Source organism: Dipodomys ordii, unplaced genomic scaffold, assembly GCF_000151885.1.
Source record: "Dipodomys ordii isolate 6190 unplaced genomic scaffold, Dord_2.0 Scaffold140, whole genome shotgun sequence".
NCBI lineage: Eukaryota > Metazoa > Chordata > Mammalia > Rodentia > Heteromyidae > Dipodomys > Dipodomys ordii.
In genome coordinates, this window is record NW_012267356.1 from 4078126 (window position 1) to 4100880 (window position 22755).

The following is a 22755-nucleotide window of genomic DNA, read 5'->3' on the forward strand; positions in this document are numbered from 1 at the left end:
CACTCTGTATGTTACAGTCCTTTTTCAGGGGTAGAAACCCAACTCGGTTGAAGTATCCTGGAAAACATTATACTTCTATACTCCATTATATCCATTAATCTCCTCCAAGGGCACTAAGCATACTTCTTGAGTTTAAGGATTACAGATCAGTTAATTCTATCCCGAGTAACCCAATGCCCTTGCTCTCTTCCCTCTTCTCTTTATCTAATTCTATTTTCTGTGATATTTTTTCTTAATCATCTCATGAAGTCTTTAGAAGTCTTCTTTATAAACTTCTCTTTGCAGTTATCTTCTTTTCCCTTTCTTTGTTCCACTTAAAAGTCAAAACCTAGGAAAGGGAGCTAAGTTAGAGAGTGCACCTTTCTGTGCTATTCACTGTGTATCTCAGTTAATGATCCTCACTGGTATTTCAAACTAGTTATAATTATTACCTCTCCACATTCTAGCCGATGCAGGAAGTATTAATTTTACTGGTCTTTAATCAAGAAAAATGTTCATCTCATTTCTTTGAAAGAACCTGTAACTTTCAGAATCTTCTAAAAGAATTAATTTAACTCTGAGTCTCCTATGCACTCAGAGTTGACTATTCCTCATCTCCCTCTAAGTAAAGTGCGCACTGTCCCTTAAACATCAGTATTCAAAATAAGCATGGCAGAAATATTTACTTAGTTGTATCTTTTGTTTGCAAAACTATTTCTATTGCTTTTATTATAAATATACATTTTTAAAGAGTCATTATGGCTTAAAGGGGCTCTAGGATAAGTTTTGACAAAGCTCCATAATTTATTTTTTAGAAGTTCTAAACTACAATGTATTTTACAAATTAACCTTCAAAAACACAACGAAATTCTTGAAATATGATAGCTTAGTCATCATTTGTCAGACAACTACCAAGAACATAAATTTTCTAAAGCCTTGTAACTTCGACAACTATTTCACTGGTAGTTTGTCTAAAGGAATATTTTTACTTTCAAGTAATGAAGTTATGCCATAGTTAATTAGCATTTGATGCAATTATTATCATAGTTAGACTTGGTATATTGACTGAAACTGGTAGTTTGTCTAAAGCAATATTTTTACTTTCATGTAATGAAGTTATACCATAGTTAATTAGCATTTGATGCAATTATTATCATAGTTAGACTTGGTATATTGACTGAAACTAATATTGAGTTTGATGACTAGGTCTAAAGGCTTGAAAGGCTTCAATTTGTATTACATTTTTATGAGCAAGTTTTATGAGCAAGTTTTAGTGACAAAACTTTCAATACATTTTCTACTTCATAAACTCCTTGGGCTGAGAGGAAATCGCAATTCCTTGGGCCATTAGGTTAAACATTCAGTATGCCATTAGACCACAATACTTCTGTGAATAACAGCAAGACATAAGATGTTTGGGCTACATTAGTCCCTATAAAAGTAACTACAGATCTGTTTTGTCTGATACAGTAGCCAATAGCCACAGGTGTATAATAAGCTCTTGAGATGCCACTACTTTAAATACAAATGTGCTGAAAATGTAAAACATTCTTTGTACTTTGAAGACTTAGAATAAAATATAAAAGGTATCAGTTTTTATATCATATGATAACCTTTTGGATAAACTGAATTAACAAGTAACTTATTAAAGGCAATTTCACCTGTTTCTTTTTCCTTTTAGATAGTAGAAACATTAAATTATATAAACCACTTGCAATTGTATTTCTGTGTACAGCCCTGCTGTATGTAGGATAAATCTATGTGGAAAATTTTGCAGAGTCCTTCAGAGATGTAAGTTCCTATTCTATTTTACTGGAAAAATAACTGCAGGATGAATTATTGTTTATTATTTGAGGAAGCATTGAGTTTATTCAGGATAGGAGAGATAACTTAAATCAAGTGGTTGAGAATATGAGTTTTTATAGATTCATACTCAACTCTGGGTCCAGATTTGACTAACAAAGTCAATGTAAAAAGCACAGAATATCATTTTATATATTTTAAAATGCTACCACATATTATTCTTGTTTTATTCTCAAGAGAATACAGTTGTTTTTTTTTTCCTCCTAGAAATGGCTCTTGAATCTCTTCACCACACACTAAGTACGTAAGTACCTGAGAGAATACACCAGTCCCTTCATGGTAGTGGCTCACTGTGGACTGATTATCAGACAGGGTCTCTGAAAAGACCTCCTAGGGTAAAAATATTGGTGTCAATGTTTTCTAAAGTTCTCCATCTCTGCAATCTTCAGGACCTTGGGTTCATCTAATAGATGAACCCAAATAGATTGTGTAACTTAAGATCAATTTCTCACAGGTTGCTTCATTCAGCCCAGGTACATCCTTTCTTAGCTTCTAGAGTGAATCCTAGGCAGTAAACAAAACTAACTTTGTTGACATTGTTATTGTTTCTCTTTGGGTTTATAATTTTTGCTTCCTCTAACAGATTTTCTTCTTTGTTTATAGTTTTTCACAGGTGGTGGTAATGATTAGAAATTTAATTTATGGCTGGGTATTTGGGGATCAGAGAATCTAACTGATCAGTCTCTTTGCCTATTTCAGAGCACAAATCAATAAAGCAGATACTTTATGTCCATGGTAAAGAAAATAATCTCTTTGAAATCTTGAGGTAAATTCTAGCATCTCTTTGACCTGTGGCTGCTGCTGCAGAATAGATGCTGTGAACTCTGTATGTCTGTGATTCAGAAAGCCTTTCTCTTTTACCTGAATGAGAAGTATTTTCATTCCTCTCCAGGTAATATTATTATCACTTGTAAAATAAAGGGGCTCTATTCTGATGGGTTTGTAGTGATAGACAGGTATGGATATAAATCTAATTAACACAAAACAGGGGAATAGAACTTCTAATACTTCAACAGTATTAGAATTTAAAAACAATTTTCTAACCCCCAAAAGAATCCAATGTCACATAATTAAACTGAATCATTGGATAAATTATGCTAACTTTATATTTTTGTTTTAAAAGCATAATAGTTTTATGTCTTTACCTTTAATCAACTCAAAAGTTATTTTTAAAGTCAAATTTGGATCTAGTCTCAACAGATTGTAATCTAAACCTCATTAATTTACATTAGTTTAGGAGTATATAAAATGAAAAAAACACCATGTTCAATTGAACTTCTGACAGTTTATTTTTAATAACAGTAACTATAGTATGTCACCTACTAGTGGTTTACAAGTAAAGCATATATATTTTCTGTCAATTTAATTTTTCCCCTAGTGATATTATGATGTGGATTTAAAATGCTCTCAAAAGGTCATGTGCTCAAGAGTTGTTTTCCAGCCAGTGGTATTATTGAAGGTGATATACTCATTAATGTTGGGCCTAGTTAGAAGAAGGAAGTCAAGCAGGAGCATGTTTTTGAAGGTATCTTGTTGTCCCAAGCCTTCTTTCTCTCTCTCCCTTCTTCTTCCCTTCTACTCTCCTCCTTCCAGGCAGCATGAGCTGAGCAGCCTCATCCATTACATGCTTCCACCATCATGATGTATTGCTTTATCATTGAAATCATGAATTATAATAAATTTTTCTTCTTTTTAAGCTGGGTATCTCAGGTATGTTTTATTGAAATGGAAATTTGACTAGAGTGTAAATAGAAGAACACTTGAGGAAGAGCTTAAAACAAAACCTGGCCTTTGGACTTAACTCTAAATAAGAAATGCATAAAATATGATCTTTGAAGTAAGAGATGTATTTTTATGTATGCTGCTTTACCATTGTGTTTCTGAGGCATATCAGCTTTGTACCACAGAGATTTCAAGTATATCTTGGTAATGGAAAAAAATTACTAATTGGATTAACATTCCACAGTACTCCCCCTCATTTTGTCAGGGAGGAAAGAAGGAAAAAAAGAAAGAAGAAAAGAGAAGGGAAAGAAGGAAACAAAAAGTGAGGTAAAGAAAAAAAAGAACTGATATCAGATCATTGACTCTATGACTGCTTCTAACTACTAGATTGGACAAAAGAGACTTGTTAAAGAGCTTTGTGGTAATGTAGTACAGACTGGGGATTGAATTCGGGGTACATTGTATAATGGTATTCTACAGTGATCTATATTTCCTTACTCCTCCTCCTTAAGACACAAAAATGCATGTACACGCGTGGGCTCACACACACACACACACACACACGCACACACACACACACACACACACACACACACACACACACAACTGGCTAAAGTTTAAGGAGATCACAAAAAATTATCTTCATAGCCTTATCATGTATATAAGACATTTCATTAAAAAAAAAAAAGACTTAAAGCCAGAAATTACAGTATTTACTTGTAATCTGGGCACTTGTAAGGCTGAGGCAAGAGAATCTCAAGTTCAAGTTTGGCCTAGGCTACATATGGAAACCCAGTCTCAAAAAAAAAAAAAAGATTGGAAATGTGGTTCAGCGGTAGAGCACTTGCACCTACCTAGAAAGTATGAGGCACTGAATTTAAACCCCAGTACTGCCAAAAATAAAACAAAATAAAAAATAAAACCAACATATTCAGTTTTCAGTAGACTGTGGAATTTTAAATTTCTAATTTGCATCTCTAACTTTAAAATAAATAACAAGTAAATCTGATGTTTATTCAATTTATTGTGTTAAAAACTTTATTCTATTATTAATATTCAGAACATTATAAGGCAATGCTTTGTATACCTTTACACTAACAAATTGGAGAATCTGGAAGAAATGTATGAACTAGCAAATATGGATATGCCCAAACTAAACTAAGAAGATTTAAATCAACAAAATAGATCCATAAAAAATAATGAAATAGAAATGGCAATAAAAGACCTCTCATCCAAGAAAATCTCAAGACCAGAAGGATTCACAGCCAAATTCTGTAAGGCCTTCAAAGGAGAACACACTCCAATACTCCTCCAACACTTCAATGAAATTCAAAGTGAAAGATCACTACCAAACTCATTCTATGAAGCCAACATAACCCTCATCCCAAAACCAGATAGGGACTCATCAAAGAAAGAGAACTAGACGCCCTTTGATGAACATTGATATAAAACTTTTCAATAAAATCAGAAAAACCACATATTATGATCAAAAGGATGCAAAATTGGTTCAATATATGCTATCCAATTAATGTAATTCAACATATCAATAGCAGCAAGGACAAGAACCACATGATCATCTCAATAGATGCAGAAAAAATATTTGGCAAGATCCAACAACACTTTATGATAAAAACTTTGGAGAAGCTAGGAATCCGTGAAACATTCCCCAATATAATAAAGGCTGTATATGAAAAACCTACAACAAGTATTATACTTAATGGTGAAAAAGGAAAACCATTTCCTCTAAAATCAAGAATGAGACAAGAATGACTGCTCTCTCCACTTCTCTTCAATATAGTATTGGAATTCCTAGCTAGAGCAATAAGACAAAAGACAAACATAAAGGGGATCCAAACAGGGAAAGAAGTAAAACTCTTGCTCTTTGCAAATGGTATTATCATATATATATATATATATATATATATACATATATATATATATATATATATATAACCATTTATTCCTCTCCTAAGTTATTGAGCTAATCAAAAACTGGCAAACTAGCAGGGTGTAAAATTAATCCACAGAAATCATATCTAAGATATGGAACCAACCCAGATGTCCCTCAGTAGATGAATGGATCAAGAAAATGTGGTATATATACACAATGGAATTCTTTGCCTCCATTAGAAAGAATGACATTGTCTCATTTGTTAGGAATGGAAAGACTTGGAAAAAATTTTATCAAGTGAAGTAAGCCAGGCCCAAAGAAACATAGGTCCCATGATTTCCCTTATTTGCAATAACTAGTATATGTCTGAGACAAGCAGAAATGGTCAGATAAGTTGATGTTAGGCGAAATGAACCCCAAGATAAGGACTCAAATGGTTTTTCTTTCTTGCTATTGTTTCTAACACATTTATAAGATACTTCATTGTTGCTTTCTATGTCCCTCGGTATAACACCTGTTTTCACTGTATTTGATGTTGGTATAATTTGGGGAGGGTTAGGGAAAAATCCAATTGTTTAAATAGGGATACAAGTGGACCCATTGCAACGATGAGATGTACAAGACATTATGTCGAAAAATGAAGTTTACAACTTTGGCGAGGGGAGGGGGAGATGGGAGGGCAGGGATGGGAAGGGGAAACAAAGGAGGAAGCAAAAATGCTTGTTAAGAAATGTACTCATTACCTTGCCATGTAACTGTAACTCCTCTATACGGTATTTTCACAATAAAAAAATCAATAGCTTTTCTGTATGCCAACAATGAGAAGAGCGAGGCTGAAATCAGTAAAGCAAATTCTTTTGTAGGAGCCTCAACACCCCTCCCCGCAAAAAAACCCCAGGAATTAACTTGACCAAAGATATGAAGGACATCTACAATGAAAACTTTAAAAACCAGAAAAAGGAAATAAGGGCAGGGAATGTGGCTTAGTGGTAGAGTGCTTGCCTAGCACGCCTGAGACCCTGGGTTCAATTCTTCAGTACCACATAAACAGAAAATGCCAGAAGTGGCATGGTTCAAGTGGTAGAGAGCTAGCCTCGAGCACAGAGAGGCTCAGGGACAGTGTGCAGGACCAACAAAGAAAAAAAAAAGAAAAAAGAAATTAAAGTAGATTTGAGGAAGTGGAAAAACCTCCCATGCTCCTGGATTGGGAGAATTAACATTGTGAAAATGGCAATACTGCCCAAAGCTATTTACAGATTCAATGCAATACCCATCAAAATCCGAACAACATTCTTAAATGATCCAAAAATTCAAATTCAAAAGGCAATCCAAAAATTCATATGGGATAATAGAAGACCCTGAATAGTAAAAACAATCTTTCACAGGAAAAACAGTGATGGAAGAATATCAATACCAAACTTCAAACTCTATTATAAAGCTGTAGTTATAAAAACAGTTTGGTACTGGCACATGAACAGGTCTGAGGACAAATGGTATAGAATTGAAGACCCAGAAATTAATTCACAGATCTATGTCTGCCTAATCTTTGATAAGGGAGGCAAAAACACAGCATGGAAGAAAGACAGCCTCTTCAACAAATGATGGAGGCAGAATTGGCTAGACACATGTAGAAAACTGAAATTAGCTCTTAACATATCACTCTGTACCAAAATCAATTCCAAATGGATCAGAGAACTCAATATAAAATCAGACATCCTAAAAATATTACAGGAAGGAATAGGGGAAACACTAGGGCTCCTTGGCACAGGTTAAAACTTCTTAAGTAAAGATCCAGAAACACAACAAATCTAAAAAATTTGATACATGGGATTGCATTAAATTGAAGAATTTCTGCATGGCAAAGGACATAGCAAGCAAGATAAATAGAAAGCCAACAGATAGGGAGAAGATCTTTACTAGCTATATGACAGCCAAGGCCTCATACCTAAATTATACGTAGAGCTCAAAAAAATTAAACCTCCTCCCCAACAAAACCTCAAAAAAAAAAACAACAACAACAATCCTATGCATAAGTGGGCTAAAGACTTAAAGTGAGACTTCTCTAAGAAATAAATAAGAATGGCCAATAGACACATGAAGAAATCTTCAACATCACTGGCCATTAAAAAAATGTAAAATAAAACAACATTGAGATTCCACCTCATCCCCGTTAGAATGGCCATTATCAAAAAAGCTAATGATACTGGGGTGGGGGCGGGAAGATATGAAGGGATGGGAAGGGGAAACAAAGGAGGAGGCTACAATGCTTGATAAGAAATGTGCTCATTATCTTACCCATGTAATTGTAACCCCTCTGTACAGTATTTTCACAATAAAAAAAAAGCTAATGATAACAATGCTGGTGGGGATGTGGTCAAAAGGGAACGCTATTACACTGCTGGTGGGAATGTGAACTTGTTCAACACTCTGGAAAGCAGTACGGAAGTTCCTTAAAAGAGTAAACATAGACCTTCCCTATGACCTAGCAATCCTATTACTAGGCATTTACCTAAATGACCACAAATAAGGCCACAGTACAGCTACTATCACAACCATGTTCACTGCAGCATTATTTCTCATAGCTAAGATTTGGAACCAACCCACATGCCCCTCAGTAGATGAATGGATCAAGAAAATGTGGTATATATACACAATGGAATTTTACACTACCATCAGAAAGAACGACATTGCTCTATTTGGAAGGAAATGGAAAGACCCGGAAAAAATTGTATTAAGTGAGCCAGATCCAAAGAAACATAGACTGCATTGTTTCTCTCATTTGTAATAACTAGAATATGTCTAGGGTATTCTTAGCAGAGGGTCAAAATGGCTTACTAGGTAGGTGCATATGACCATATAAAATGATGCTTATTGAAATTAAATCCAAGAAATGGAAATGAGGTTTTCTGTTGTACTGTTTCAGTTATTTCTTCTTTCTTTATTTCCCTTTGGTTTATTCCTTGTTGCCATTGTTTTTGATTTCTGTACCCTCAACTCATATATAAGTTTATCTGATTTGGGGAAGGGAAGGTGAATCACAGAAATAGTGAGACAAAGAGTGAACCAATTCAACACACTAGACACTGCATTGGAAATGAACTTTACAAATTGTGTGTGGTGGGAAAAGATTCCAGGAGGAAAGTGGGAGAAAATGTTTAAAACCTTACTTATAACAAGACCACACTAAAGCTACCAGCACAACTATGTTTATTGCAGCATTATTTACTATAGCTAAGATATGGAACCAACCCAGATGCCCCTCAGTAGATGAATGGATCAAGAAAATGTGTATATATACATAATGGAATTCTATGCCTCCATCAGAAAGAATGACTGCCCCATTTGTTAGGAAATGGAAAGACTTGGAAAAAATTATATTAAGTGAAGTAAGCCAAGCCCAAAGAAACATAGGTCCCATGGTTTCCCTTATTTGCAATATCTAGTATATGTATGAGTCAAGCGGAAAAGGTCAGATAAGGTGATGTTAGGAAAATGAACCCTAAGATATGTATTTAAATGTTTTTTTTCTTTCATGCATTTGTTTCTAATGCATTTATAAGATTATTTCTTAGTTGCTTTGTATGTCCCTCCCCCACAGTATAACCCCTGCTTTCACTGTATTTGATGTCGGTATAATTTGTGGAGGGGAAGGGGAAAAACAAGTCGTTTAAATAAGGATACAGGTGGGCCCGTTGCAACAATGAGAAGTACACGTTGTCATGTCGAAAACAAACTTTACAACTTTGGTGGGGGGGAGGAGAATTGGGTGGGGGGACGGGGGGGGGAGGCTGGGAAGGGATGGGAAGGGGAAACAAAGGAGGAGGCTACAATGCTTGATAAGAAATGTACTCATTATCTTGCCCATGTAGTTGTAACCCCTCTGTACAGTATTTTCACAATAAAAAGTAAATAAATAAAAAAACCTTACTTATGTAACTGTTACATCACCTTTGTTGTAAAATTTAAATTAAAAAATAGCTACACTACTAAAGACAAATTATAATTCAAGGAAGATACTCACAATTCGAACGAGCCAGGATAAGGTTGATGTTGATGTTGAATAATGTGTATTGTAATGGTAGGGTGGGCTTTGATCATCTTCCCACGTTTCATAACGTTCTGCATAAAACACTGCTCTTTTGGGGTTCAAAGCACCAATTGGCTATAAAAAGATAAAAGGAATCATTTTATTTAATATGCTCAGGTTACATATTCGAAGACTGTCATTTTCCTGAAAGTGACTACTAATTCATTTTCACAATAGAGAGTACATTTTTATATTATATTTTTATGAACTGGAGTTTTATATTGATTACTAATCATTATGCTTGCTAAAACAAAATTACCCAAGAGGACTATTTACATGTGTAAAGTTTATAGACTTATACTAAGAATTTTAGTAAATTAGATTATAAAAGTTGAGTCAGTTAAGGTCAAGTAAATATTATGATATTTTCCTGCCTACTTACTTCACATAATGAAGATTTAGCCTTGTGTACAAGAAACTCCAGAAGAACAAGGGAAAGCAGTGACCACAACATTGGAGACAACCATATTATAGAAAATGGCCTTCCCAATACATTGCCAGGAGAAAAAACAATACATCTCTATATAGAGCACTATTGGAATGTCAAACCCATTCTGTTATTTTGCAGACACAACTGCTATCCATTTTATTACTTAAAGTACAAAGGAAAGAGAGAAGAACTAATCAAGAAAATTCACATTCCCTGTTAAGTGATTTGCTATGGCACTAAGCCTTCTCCTCTCAGGACCATTCTTTTACCCATTATGATATAATACTGCCAGTGAAGTAGCTGACTATATTATCTCCCTTCAATAAAGCATGTGTTAATTATCAAATCACTGTCTCAAACTTCTTAAGACAGCCAATTATTGAGAAGTTCTTTGCAATATTCTCATATTACAAATAGAAAATACCCTTAACCTTAGTTTAAGTTTTTGTTTGATTTTGACTTTTGTATATGGAGTCCACTCTCATGAAACAGCTATAACTATTTTGCTTTAAATTGCAAACAGTAAAAAATAAGTGTTTATAGGAAATACAAAAGGTAAGTATTAAGTGCTATATCTTACTACTTCATTTCAAAATTTAATATTAATAGTTAACAATGAAGTTCCCCCAAGGCTTCATTTTAACAAGAGAAGTAGTAGAAAATTAGTGTTTCCATGGGACATATAATGTTACACAAGAGATAAAGATCCATTTATAAATTGCTATGTGCCTTTTCTTTTGGTCCCAAGAGACTAATTCAAATAATACAATGATATCAGTGGTTGAAAGTCTATTAGAATCTCCATAATAAACTCTTATTTGCAAAGGTGCTTAGCCTGAATATTAAAATTCTTTGCAAATTATGCTCATTTTTGAATGCTCATTAATTGTATCCTAACATAATTTAAAAAATTACTTACTTATTTTTAAAGGCTTCATTCTAGTGTATAAGAACATTAATATTATAAAAATTTAAAAATACTTTGTCTTCATTTTTATAAAACGAAGTATAAAAGTATAAAGCTTTAGCTTAAATATATTTTTTCAATACCCAAAGGCTTAAGTGTTATTCTATGCTATATTACACTAGTTACCTACAAAGTCTTTTTACTTAGATGTAATAAAAGAAAAGCATTTTTGTCAAACATTACATAAGATCTTAATATTATTTAAACAAACAATTCATTTTAGTAAAAGGGTAATTACTATTATATAGAGTGGATGGAGAGTCTATTACTGAATTGAAATGAATTTTTCATTTAAAATTGCCAACGTATTTTATACTTTTCTAGATGTGCAGATTTAGCTAATTCAATAAGTATATTTTTCAAACCATTTACAATGTTATACCACTTTGTCTTGAATATGCTAATAGATGTTTCATTTGTATAAAATGTCTGCCCAATCCCTGGGAATTGCTCTTATCTGATATTGTTTGTTATCTAAGCCCTCACAAAACATTCTTGAAAAGGGGAACAGAGTCTCTCCTCTAATCTTTTCCAGCCTTTTCCTCAACTACTGGAAAAGCGATAAAATAAACATTTACATTTTCCATCTTACTCAAGTTTCATTAAAGTCACTTTAATAGTGTCTTACAGAATAACGCTTTGTAGGAATCAGCTGCACAGTATTAAAGTCTGAGCATGGCTCCATTAGAAACTCCTTAAGACTTAGAGCTAATTTTGTGGTTTTTGTCTAATGCAGGTACAAATGAATTTTATAAAATAAAAATAATTTCACCTATGCTTGGTATTTGTCTATCATTTTAACTTCTACTAGCTAAGAAATAATAAATCATTTGAAGACAAAAGCTTCAAAATATTTAGGAAATAAGACTACACTGTATATGAGATCCAAATACATATCATATCATACCACAATTATCTACCCATCAATTATCTACCTACCTACCTATTGATATAGCTGCAAGTTTGCCATCCTTTAAAAATTTGTACAAACAGTGCAATGTCAATACCTTTTGAATTCGGCAGATGAATAAGATAAGAACTCTTGGTGAAAAAGCAAGGCCATAATTAATAGAATGGATATATTTAAACTGCTGTCTCAACTTTTATCATAGTTCCCACTGGGCATATAAAGTCACCATGTGCTTTTTAATACTTGCCCTATAAAAAAAGTTTCTCTGAAAGTTTAAAACAATGTTAAATCAATTACTGCTTTGTTCTTGTGAGGCTTTATTTTACAAGGGAACACTATAACAAATAATAGAAAATCACAAAAGCAAATCATGCTAAAATAAAAGATATAATTTCTATACCTGTAAAACAGTAATTTTGCTTTGTAAATCTGCTATGAAGCCTACATAGTTTGCATAAATACTATTTTCTTTTCTTTCTTTTTTCTTCTTTCTTTGTTTTCCTGAAAACACTTTGGGAATGTATTACAATGGAGTAAAACTCCTGGAAGATTCTTATATAGATTTGGAAGATTCTTATATAGATTTGCATTACTAAGTGCTCTGACAAATGTTATCATTAATAGACTTGTTTATCTTCTGTGTATTTTATTCATTCATTCATTTGCTTATTTTTACACGAACCATATTCATTTTGTTTTCATTACAACAATGCACAAGACCAAGAGATCTTTGATTGCACTATTTGGTCATTCTGTTTAATTGATCTTCTCTGGAGAGAGGATATTGCTATGTAGCCAAGGATGGCTTTGGCAGAGAACTTGCAATCCTCCTGCTTTTGCTTCCTGAGGGCAGAGAACTGTATCACCACACCCAGTGTCTTAGATTTGTGCTTCAATGAAATTTGGTGAAATTCATTTTGGTATGCAAGTGATAACATTTTTTTTCTCTGTCTTGTTTTCCGTATCCCTTTAGCCCTGATTAGTATCTTTTTCATCTTACAAAGCCTTCTACATTATGTCAAATTCTTTTTCAGAATAAGTACATACAAATTAAAGTAGGAAAATGACAAAAAATTATATAAATAAAATATTTATTGAATTAATGGAATTGTGTCCGACATTAGAAGGACTTCTAGAGAAAAATCTAAGCACAGACTTAAATTGATCTGAATAAATAAAAAAGTAAGTGTTAATAGACTGAAGAACAATCAATTTCATCATTAAGAACCTTTTATACTCTTTTGCACAACTATGTAAATATAGTTAAACAACTGAAGTTTAAAAAGGAAAAAATCATCTATTCAATAAAACATAGGAAGAAAAACAAAAAAAGTTTTTCAAAAAGAAATAAAAGATCCAATTAAAGTAATCTCAACAATGAGCTTTGATATATATCATAAAAGCCTTAAAATGTTAGTGTTGAAGCACTCATTAATAGGTTTCTACTTGCATGGAAAAGTTTACTACTTGCTGCTATGAATGCTAGCGGTATTATATATTTGTATAAGCTGTTGACTTCATGTATAATTGTTTAAGGCCAGCAAAATATTCCTTATGAACCTTGTTTATCATGAGGAAACATATCTGAACCATATCTGACCCATGCCACTGGACTGCATTTTCATTAGTATCTAAATATGGCCTTTCCTGTGATTTATGTTAACTGCTTTCATACTTCTCTGTCCACCAGAAAGCCTTACAAATGGAGATTACTAATAGAACTACTAGTCCCATGTTCCTGTGTAACAAATGAGAACACTGAAACAGTCAAATCCCTATCACACTGCTAGCTAGTTGGTGGTTACCCATGTTACAGCAACAGTTACGACTTTGTTCCAGAAAGCAAGCTGGAAGCTCAGTGAGTTATCAGTTTGGTTTCGTAGATGTTTTAATTGTCTCAGTATTATTTTTTTTCTTTTTTGGTCAGTCATGGGGCTTGAACTCTGGGCTTGGGCGCTGTCTCTGAGCTCTTCAGCTCAAGGTGAGCGCTCTACAGCTTGAGCCACACTGTCACTTTGGTTTTCTAGTGGTTTATTGGATATAAAAGTCTCACGGACTTTCCTTTCTGGGCTGGCTTTGAACTGTGATCCTCAGATCTCAGCCTCCTGAGTAGCTAGGATTAAAGGCGTGAGCCACCAGTGCCCGGCTTCAGTATTCTAAATATAATCAGAGCTTCTGAAATATCCTAAGTTTTATAATAACAATTGAGGACTTGAAAAATCCTTAGGGTAGGCTTCACATATTGTTGTTCTCTTTCTATCTTTTCAGTCATGAACTACATGACATCAGCCTGAAAAACCTCTGTTATGACAATGTAGAAATGATTCATACAGACTGGTGTGCTCAAATTATTTCTTTGCCTCTCTTCTTATCTGACCAGGGAACATCAACTCATTCTTTTGGAAACAATTCAGATTTCATCTGTGAAGCCATCTGGTAATAGTTAGGTAAGTTTATAAGCCCCCCGTCCCCTTCCATGTCTTATTCTGTGTCTCTGTGTCTATCTCCCCAGTAGAGTAGTCTTTAAAGAGAATGTCTTATCTTTTATTCATCTCTGAATTCTCAGCACTCATTGTAGTATTAGACCCTTTACATAAGCAATAAATGGTGAATTGCTTAGAAGGCTGATTAGTCAGATTATATAATATCCTATAAAACTTGGATGTGGGCACTTTAGACAGAATTTTAACCAAAAATCAACATATAAATAACGAATAGAAAAGTGTTTATAGCATATGAAAAAGAACAAGCTTCTTTTAAAACATGAGGTTTTACAAATCAGTAAGAAACACTCCCAGGAAATAAATGAACAGATATGAACAGGTAGCACATAGAAAATGCCAAATTCTAATACATGTAGGAGGATATATTGCCAGCTTCTAGAGTATAATATGAATTTTCTCTTTTTTCCTATTGGCACCAATTACACCTTAAGTTTTGAACCATTACTTCTTTATTCCCACTCTACCTGTTGTAGGTAGGCTGACCTCACTACTTGACTTCCAGGGAGGGACAAGTGATTCAGACTAGTCAATCAGCATATTCTATTAATTTGGCCAACCTCTATGATTGGTGCAGAAATGGGCTATTATCCAAGCTGATCCAAAGGAACTTGGGTATTAACTATCTGGGAAATAAACTTTTTTTAGTGGTTACAAAGGCATCATTGCAGGCTCAGGGCACACCCATCTGAGAATGAAGCCAATGCAGAAAATAACAGAGATTTAGCATCCTAAGACACTGGTGAGACCTCCGACCCAGTTTTCTTGAGCTGACCCAACCCTGGATTTCTCAGGGTTTAAGTTGATGTTGTTTCATGCAGTAAATATATATATATATATATATATATATACACACACACACACATATGTTTATATATGTATATATACACACACAAATGTAAAAGTGTAAAACAAAAATTATTTCTATTTACTAGACTGTAAAAATTATGTGTTTTTAAATCTTCAGAATAGCTTCAGGTGTAGGAAAATGAGATCTTTTTAATTATTGATAAGTATTTTTGTTGGGTGGCAAACTGGGAGAAAATGTGATTTGATATAGTAATTCCACTCTGAAGTATTTATAATATGGAGAGATACTGAGCACTATGAGAACATAGTGTTACTTGAAATAACATGAAATAAAAATCTGGAAATAGTTCACCATTGCATAACGAACTGTTAATATACGTGAGATACCTATACAGCTATGTATCATGCAGCTAATTAAAAACTAATTAGATAACATCCAGGGTAAATTCATCCAATAAGTATTGAGTACCTACTATGGTTTTGAAAATATTGTAGACAATACAGTTAAATAAAGAAGGTCCTTTCTTTCATGAAATGTGTATTCAAATGTGTATGTATGCATTTGATGAGAATGTGAATGTGTATAAGTGAAGAGGCAGAGACAAAAAAATCTAAATATAAACATTTAGGTAAATAAGAAAATTTCAGAATCATGTGATCTGTTGATGATTAAAAGAGGAGTGATTGGGAAACAAGGAAGATGTTTCTGAAGTTCCTTTGAGATGAAGTATGAAGACAAGAGGCAGCCAGATGTGAACTTCTAGAGTAAGAGAACAATTCAATCCAGAGGAGAACTAATACGTGTCTCTAGGGAGGGCCTGAATGACATGTTCAGTTCAAGGGACAGAAGACAGTGTGCTTGAAATACTATATAGGAAATGAAGTAGGAAAATATATAAGGCTGCATATATTAATCAGAGGACTTTGTAGTCCTGTTTGATGAAAAGTTATTAGATAGAAACATATTTAGGAGAAAAATTATTAAAAGGCATATTCAGTAGAAGTTACTTGTTTTAAGTGGGAGATAAACCACATCTGAGCTAGAGTTTAGAAAGTGAATTTAAGTAGATTGTGGAAAATAGTTTATAGAAGCAACACTAAATTATTAATAGTGATAGGACTGAAAAAAGCTAGTTCAATAAACTTGATCCTGTAATATTAACAAAGTTTCTCTACAATTTTTACAATAAATATGTAATACATTTTTGCTTAAATCTTCAGAGAAATATTTTTGGAGAATATATGAAAGAATAAGTTATTGCCTCTGTAGAGTGGGAATGATAGTCTTTCCTTTCTACCTCATTTGTTCATTCAAGAATCTGGTTTATCTCTCATATAGCATTCTAGATGGCTTTTCCAATTATATTACCCAGAAATATCTTTCATATGTGAACATTCCAACTGTAATAAAGTGTAACTGATGACAGTAGCTTTATTTTCTGGCTAGTAAACAACAGAAATCAAGTATTTTCTAATATAAATTCTTAACTATCAATTTTCATTGGCATTTGAGTTCATGACATATGTCATTGGCATTTGAGTTCATGACATATGTCAAAATGGTACCAGTTAAAACAAACTAAAGGACAAAATTGGAGGGAGAAAAAGATAAATCCAAAGGATGAAATATTCTACAGGATGACTGGTATTGATCTACCTCTTCAGCAAGCCAATAGAGTGAGGGGAGGAGTGAGTGGTGGTAAGGAGAACTACTCAAACCTAATAGACACAAAGGACAGAAGAATCATTAGATGTACTTACTGTGTGGTCACTGACTAAATCTTACATTGAGCAACTCCATTTTTAAGGATGCAGGGGAGATACCAAAGAACACTGATTATGGACACAGTGTTAAGAGAATTATTGTAAATTTTCTTGCATATCCTAATGATATTTTGGTTATAAGGGAAAATGTTCTTTTTCAAACTGAAGCATTTAGGAATAAAGAATGGTAACTTCAATTTACTTTAACAATATTTCAGCAACACAAAAATGTTTGAGTATCAATAATCACAAAATCTTGTTATGAGTATTTTTCTTTGTACTTGAACATTTTCACCATAAAAACTCAACATTAAGGTGGAGTTTGAAAAATAAAATGAAATCTTTCAATTCAAACTAATTCCTTTCTATGCTGCTTATGTTTTGAATTGTTTTCAGATGATAACATGTAAAATTCTTAGCGATTTTGTGTTTCCAAACTGTGTGTATTCAAGTTTTTTTTTTTTTTTCTGTTGGTCGTGGGGCTTGAACTCTGGGCCTGGGCATTGTCCCTCAGCTCTTCAGCTCAAGGCGAGCGCTCTACCACTTGAGCTACAGCGCCACTCAAACTGTGTGTAAATGTATACTCAAGTGAATTAAAATCTCCTCTTTGCAATTTCATTACTATATTAATTTTCTTAGAACATGAGGAAACAAAGCATTAGTAAAAGGAAGTGTCCTGAGAATTTTTGCTGGGTAATAGAGTATATATCTTTTTATGCTTCTTCATTGGATATACAACATGATTAACTATATTATAAAAAATGTTGCATTTTGATTAGCAAAATCTATTAGCACATTCCAGTATGTTAGTCCCACATAAGACCAAGAGATGTGGGAGTGTGGAGTGTCTCACTCAGTGAATTTTTTCTACTGCTCCTACTCATATGAGACATACTGGTCCTTTGTCAGATGGTAAACAGGTTCTTTAAAAGTTGTTTATAAAACTTCCAGGAAAGATGGAGGGCACCTACAAGATGAATTAGTCACTAACATTGTGGTTGTTTTTAGTATGCCCTAGCTAAGTAACAAATAAATTGCAGCCCATATAACCAGTGCAATTTATCATAGAGTTGTAGGAATAAAAGCTTTAAGCATTTATTAGCATAATGACTGGCATGTAACCAGTACACACAAATGTTGGCCGATACTGTTATCACTATCTGAGTATTCCTAAGAAAATTAGTTTTATGAATCTTACTGAAAAATAAATATAAGCAAGTACTATGTTAATTTTTTCTATGTCTGTTCTAGATATTTTCTAAGGTTTTAGAGAAAGATAATGATAGGGCTACAAATTAAGTTTTGAACAGCTCTAGATATGTAATATTCAACTTCCTTTGGAAAGGATTAAAAGGAGGCAAATTTTGGTCTGTGAGGGAGGTGACATATGGCTGGTATGATATAAGTGAATGAGGCAAGCTCCTTGCCTTCCCTCAGAAGAATTCTTCTGTGAACACAAAGTCACATACTTTGCTTCCTATTGCTATTTTTTAAAAATACTGACCCTGAGTCTTGAACTCAGGGTCTGGCACTGTACTTGAGTATTTTTTATTTGAGGCATTCTACCACTTGAGCCAGATCTCTACTTCTGGCTTTTGGGGAGTTAGTACATTGGAGATAAGAATCTCACAGACTTTCCTGCCCAGGTTGGCTTCAAACTAAGACAATCACATCTCAGTTTTCTGTGCAGCTAACATTAGAGGTGTGAGCCACAGCACCCTGGCCTAGATTCTTCTTTAAAAGCTTAAAATTTTCACAGCAGGGCAAGCCACAGTGAGTATTCCTATCCCCATCCTCCTTCTTTTGGAAGAGTTGGACAAGTGGGTCAATGAGAAGGAACAGAAAACAGGATTAATGGATATTTTAGCAGAAGCAGACAGTCTTGGGCTGGTCTGGGAGGTCTGTGTAAACCCATAAAGCTCCCTGCTATGCTATTGAATGTCTCCAACAATCAAAAGTGGAGAGAGTAACAAATACACCTCAGTTGTGCTGGCTACCATAGTTTCTGGGAAGCAATCTTTTTGTTTGCACTTTCCTTGGTTCTTTTTTTCAAATAAAGGGAAAATACATGACACTGGGCAAACTAAAAGGGACTAAATTTTTAGGGTATTTTCTTATTCTTACTGTCATTCTATCTCCAATGCCAAGCACAGAGTAACTTGGCAATTAATATCTGTAAATTAAAATAATGAATGAATGAATAAAATGATTAATTTAAATAAATGATTACTCAATGAGTTTAAAACTATACAAAAACTACCTCTCATATCATTTCTTGAAAATAGTACTTCTTCACCACTGTCACATAGACAAGCCTAACAAACACAATTTTTAGTATACTGTGGGTCCCATATTGAGACAGCTAACACTTACTTAGACAAATATTTCAAATTTAGCAATAAATTTTTAGAGTAATATCACATAGTTAAATTTACCCATTCATATTTTTATAGCTTAATATTTTTATACCATCATAATCAAATACTGACACACTTTGTAGTTTTTTCTACAGTTTATATTTGTTATTAAAAACAAAACACCTGGTAAAGTACATAATAAAGTAAATAGAATTATATTAATTTTGTAGATTATTACTTGTGGTGAAAAAGATAAATAACCCCAAAAACTTATCCTTGATTTCTGAGTTGTGTATTCCCTAAGTTACCATGGTGTATACACATTTGGCAGAATCAGGGTGGACTCTGAAGAGTTTCACACTTCAGTGCCTCCATTTGCATTATCACATTTCAAAGCCTTAAGGCATTATCACTTCCTTTTTTAAGTGGCATAATAATTTGGGAAAGTGGTTATGCTTATCATCATCTGTCAGTCAAACAACTCCTGTGTTAACAAAATATATTTTTCCACTCAATGAATATGTGTGTGTGTGTGTGTGTGTGATATATCTTATGCTCTTGTCAATATTAGCAGTACTTGGTTTTGTGATGGAATGATTTCATTTATCAGAGGGCATGACTGGTAAATAGGAAAACTCCATTTACACTTTAGTAAGCAGAGCCTGTACTTCATGTCAAACTCATATTAACCACTATAATTTAAGAGTCAAGTTTCCATGAGTTTATGTAAATAAATGAAATACTAGCACATCTCATGTTTTAAGATGAATTTCAGTCCAACAGCTCATCTCCATAGGGAATATCTGTATAAAGGTGTGGGGGGGAGGGGTAGAATCTCTACATCTACTGTTGCTTAGTACTGAAATTATACCTCAGTGTTAAATTACTTAAGTTGTTGTCGATTGTGTCAAAAAATATAGCCTATCACCTGTATGTATAATAGGTAAAACTTGAACCTGTGATATGAAATAAAATGGAAGAACTAATACATTTTACTGGTAAAAACTTTCTTGTTCCTGTGATCTTCAATTGTTCAATAAAAGAAAACATAAGAAAATTATATATGCTAAATAGAGGAAGAGTAAAATATTATACATATAAAACATTTCAGTTTAAATAAATGTGCATATTATTTATTCTAATAAAAATTTAGTCAAATGTCAGTGTTTTGATAATTTGACAATTTAAGGAGATGGTAAAACAGTTACTTGCCTGAAATAGTTTATTGAATAATATTGCTTTTGACTTTACTAAATTAAATCAATTGAATCAAATATGACTTCACTGTGTTTTTCCTGATAGTGATGCTTATAAAAATTTGCTGTGTAGCTCCGATTCCCTGAACGCCACTGTGGCTAAGGCACCTCATTAAGTGCTATATCTACATTAGTATGTGTACTTCTTTCAACACCCGTTACGCATGTATTATCATGTTCATTTTACAGAAGAGGACACTAAGGTTCGGAGAGCCCAGAAAACCTGCATTAATTTATACAATATGGGACAGAGAAAAATTTGAACAAATTCCACATTACATCATGTCCATTTACAGTCTCTCTGTTTTTGAATTCTCAATTCAAATATAAAGAAAGAAATATGTACAAAGAAAGAAAAATAGAAAGAGTTTGGTAATTCCAGGGTTAACCATTCAAAGTTAGAAGAACAAACACTCCAAAGATTCAATTTCCTACGTGAGAAATGAGTGCTATGGACCTGGCTGTAGTGTGAACTTAGCAAAGGCAAGAAAGCCAGCTCAAGCTCACATTATCATCCGGTCCCTGCCATCAGTGCATGAGGCAAAGTATGTTCCATCGAGAAATTACTCTTTATTTACTATGCTTCTCATGTGATACTTTATTTCTCCAAATTTCTATAAAATTAATAAGTTAATCTTTTTTAAAAAACATGTTCTTGTTACATATTAGATGCTGCTTTTAAAAAGCAAACCAAGTATTTGTCATACTGTTAGAATGTTTGGGGGAAATGTGTAATAGTGGAATTATGAGGTTGGATCAGATATGGGAAATATATTTCATTAGTTCATGGAATTGTGTAACTCTTACTTGCTTCTTCCATGAAGCCATCCATGTTTACCTAAGAGGTAGCTCTTTCCTTTGCACTAAGGGTGAATTCAGGTCATGTGAGACTTAGTTGTCTGCAATTTATATGAGAGGGGTTTTGGTATACTTTGGACCCAAAATATCTTCCAAAGATTCAATTGTTAAAGGGTTACTTCTTAACCTATGGTGGTGAAATCTGGAAAAAGAAAGTGCTGAGGGAGTACATCCTTGAAAAGGATGTTACAACCACAAAACTCTTGTTTTTCAGAAAGACAGAAAACGTCTTCCATCTCATTGATGTTCTTAACAGGGATGATGTATGATCTTGGAAAAGGGATAAAGAAGTCCATCATTTCCATTGTTTTAGAACCCATGTGGCGTCCCACATGTCAAAGTGTAGTAAGGTAGCTCATGGTCAAAGGAAATTTGGTTTTCTGTTCCCAAGATGAAAAGGAGTTAGTTGATGGTCAACTAGCTTCCCAGATACCACAAAGTGCTCTTGAAATGTATTATGCCACCACAGGCCTAAAGAGACATTGCCAAGCAACTAGACTAGAATCATGAGCCAAATTAAAACACTTCCTTAATTATTTTGTCAGGTATTTTTCAGACAGTAATGGACTGAAATGGGTTCTTAAAGAAAATGAACATATAACTATGTTCATAAAATTAAGGGCAAAGTTTAGGGGAAAACCTTGGAAACTGAGGGATTCTAATGATTAAGCTTCATTAGTTTCATGGTAAATTTAGCTTAGACTCCACTGAATATTCATACATTATAAGGATACACATGTCGTGAGCAAAATTTCCAGACTATTGTTTTCTCCTAAACAATAATATTCTTGAGGGCTAGAACTGTACCTTAAAGATCTCTTGCTACCTTGAAAAGCTTCTTTTGTGTAATAGCTACTCATAAATAGGTGTGTATTCATTTGCTAGTTGCTTCATCATATATATCATAAAGAAAATATCAGATACATTTTATTTGACACTTTATAATAGAAAGTTTATTTATTGACCATCGAATAGCTCCCTTTCCTTTGGAAACAGGAAATCAAATTTCCTATTTCTTATTAACCACTGTCCTTGGACAGGTAGGATTCTCTGAGTCTACCTCCAGCTCCAAACACAGAAATGCCAAGCTTATACAATGCCTATTACTCTTAAGCAACACCAGTGAGATAGAAGACATTTTCTGTGTTTTCTGAGACTAATTTGTTATATTCTATGAGAACTACATGGACCTTTTCAGAAGGAAAGAGAAAGTTGAAACCTATTGTAGGCTATTCAGCCAAAGGTAAGTGTAAAGGAAGGCAGCAAACAATGGTAAAATAAGGTTTTTAGTGGTATGATCAGAACACTAAAACTTTGCTGAAAAGACAAAACTTTATATATGTCTTATGGTTTGAACCAA

The 22755-nt window shown here is 33.6% G+C and overlaps 1 protein-coding gene across 1 annotated transcript in view; it reads right to left on the minus strand.

The window, feature by feature from the left end:
- Nbea (neurobeachin) overlaps nucleotides 1–22755 on the minus strand; it is a 546038-nt gene that overhangs the window by 65157 nt on the left and 458126 nt on the right. The window contains exon 46 of the mRNA XM_013031451.1: nucleotides 9477–9617. Within this exon, the coding sequence (XP_012886905.1) occupies nucleotides 9477–9617 (141 nt within the window). The remainder of the gene's footprint in view (nucleotides 1–9476; nucleotides 9618–22755) is intronic.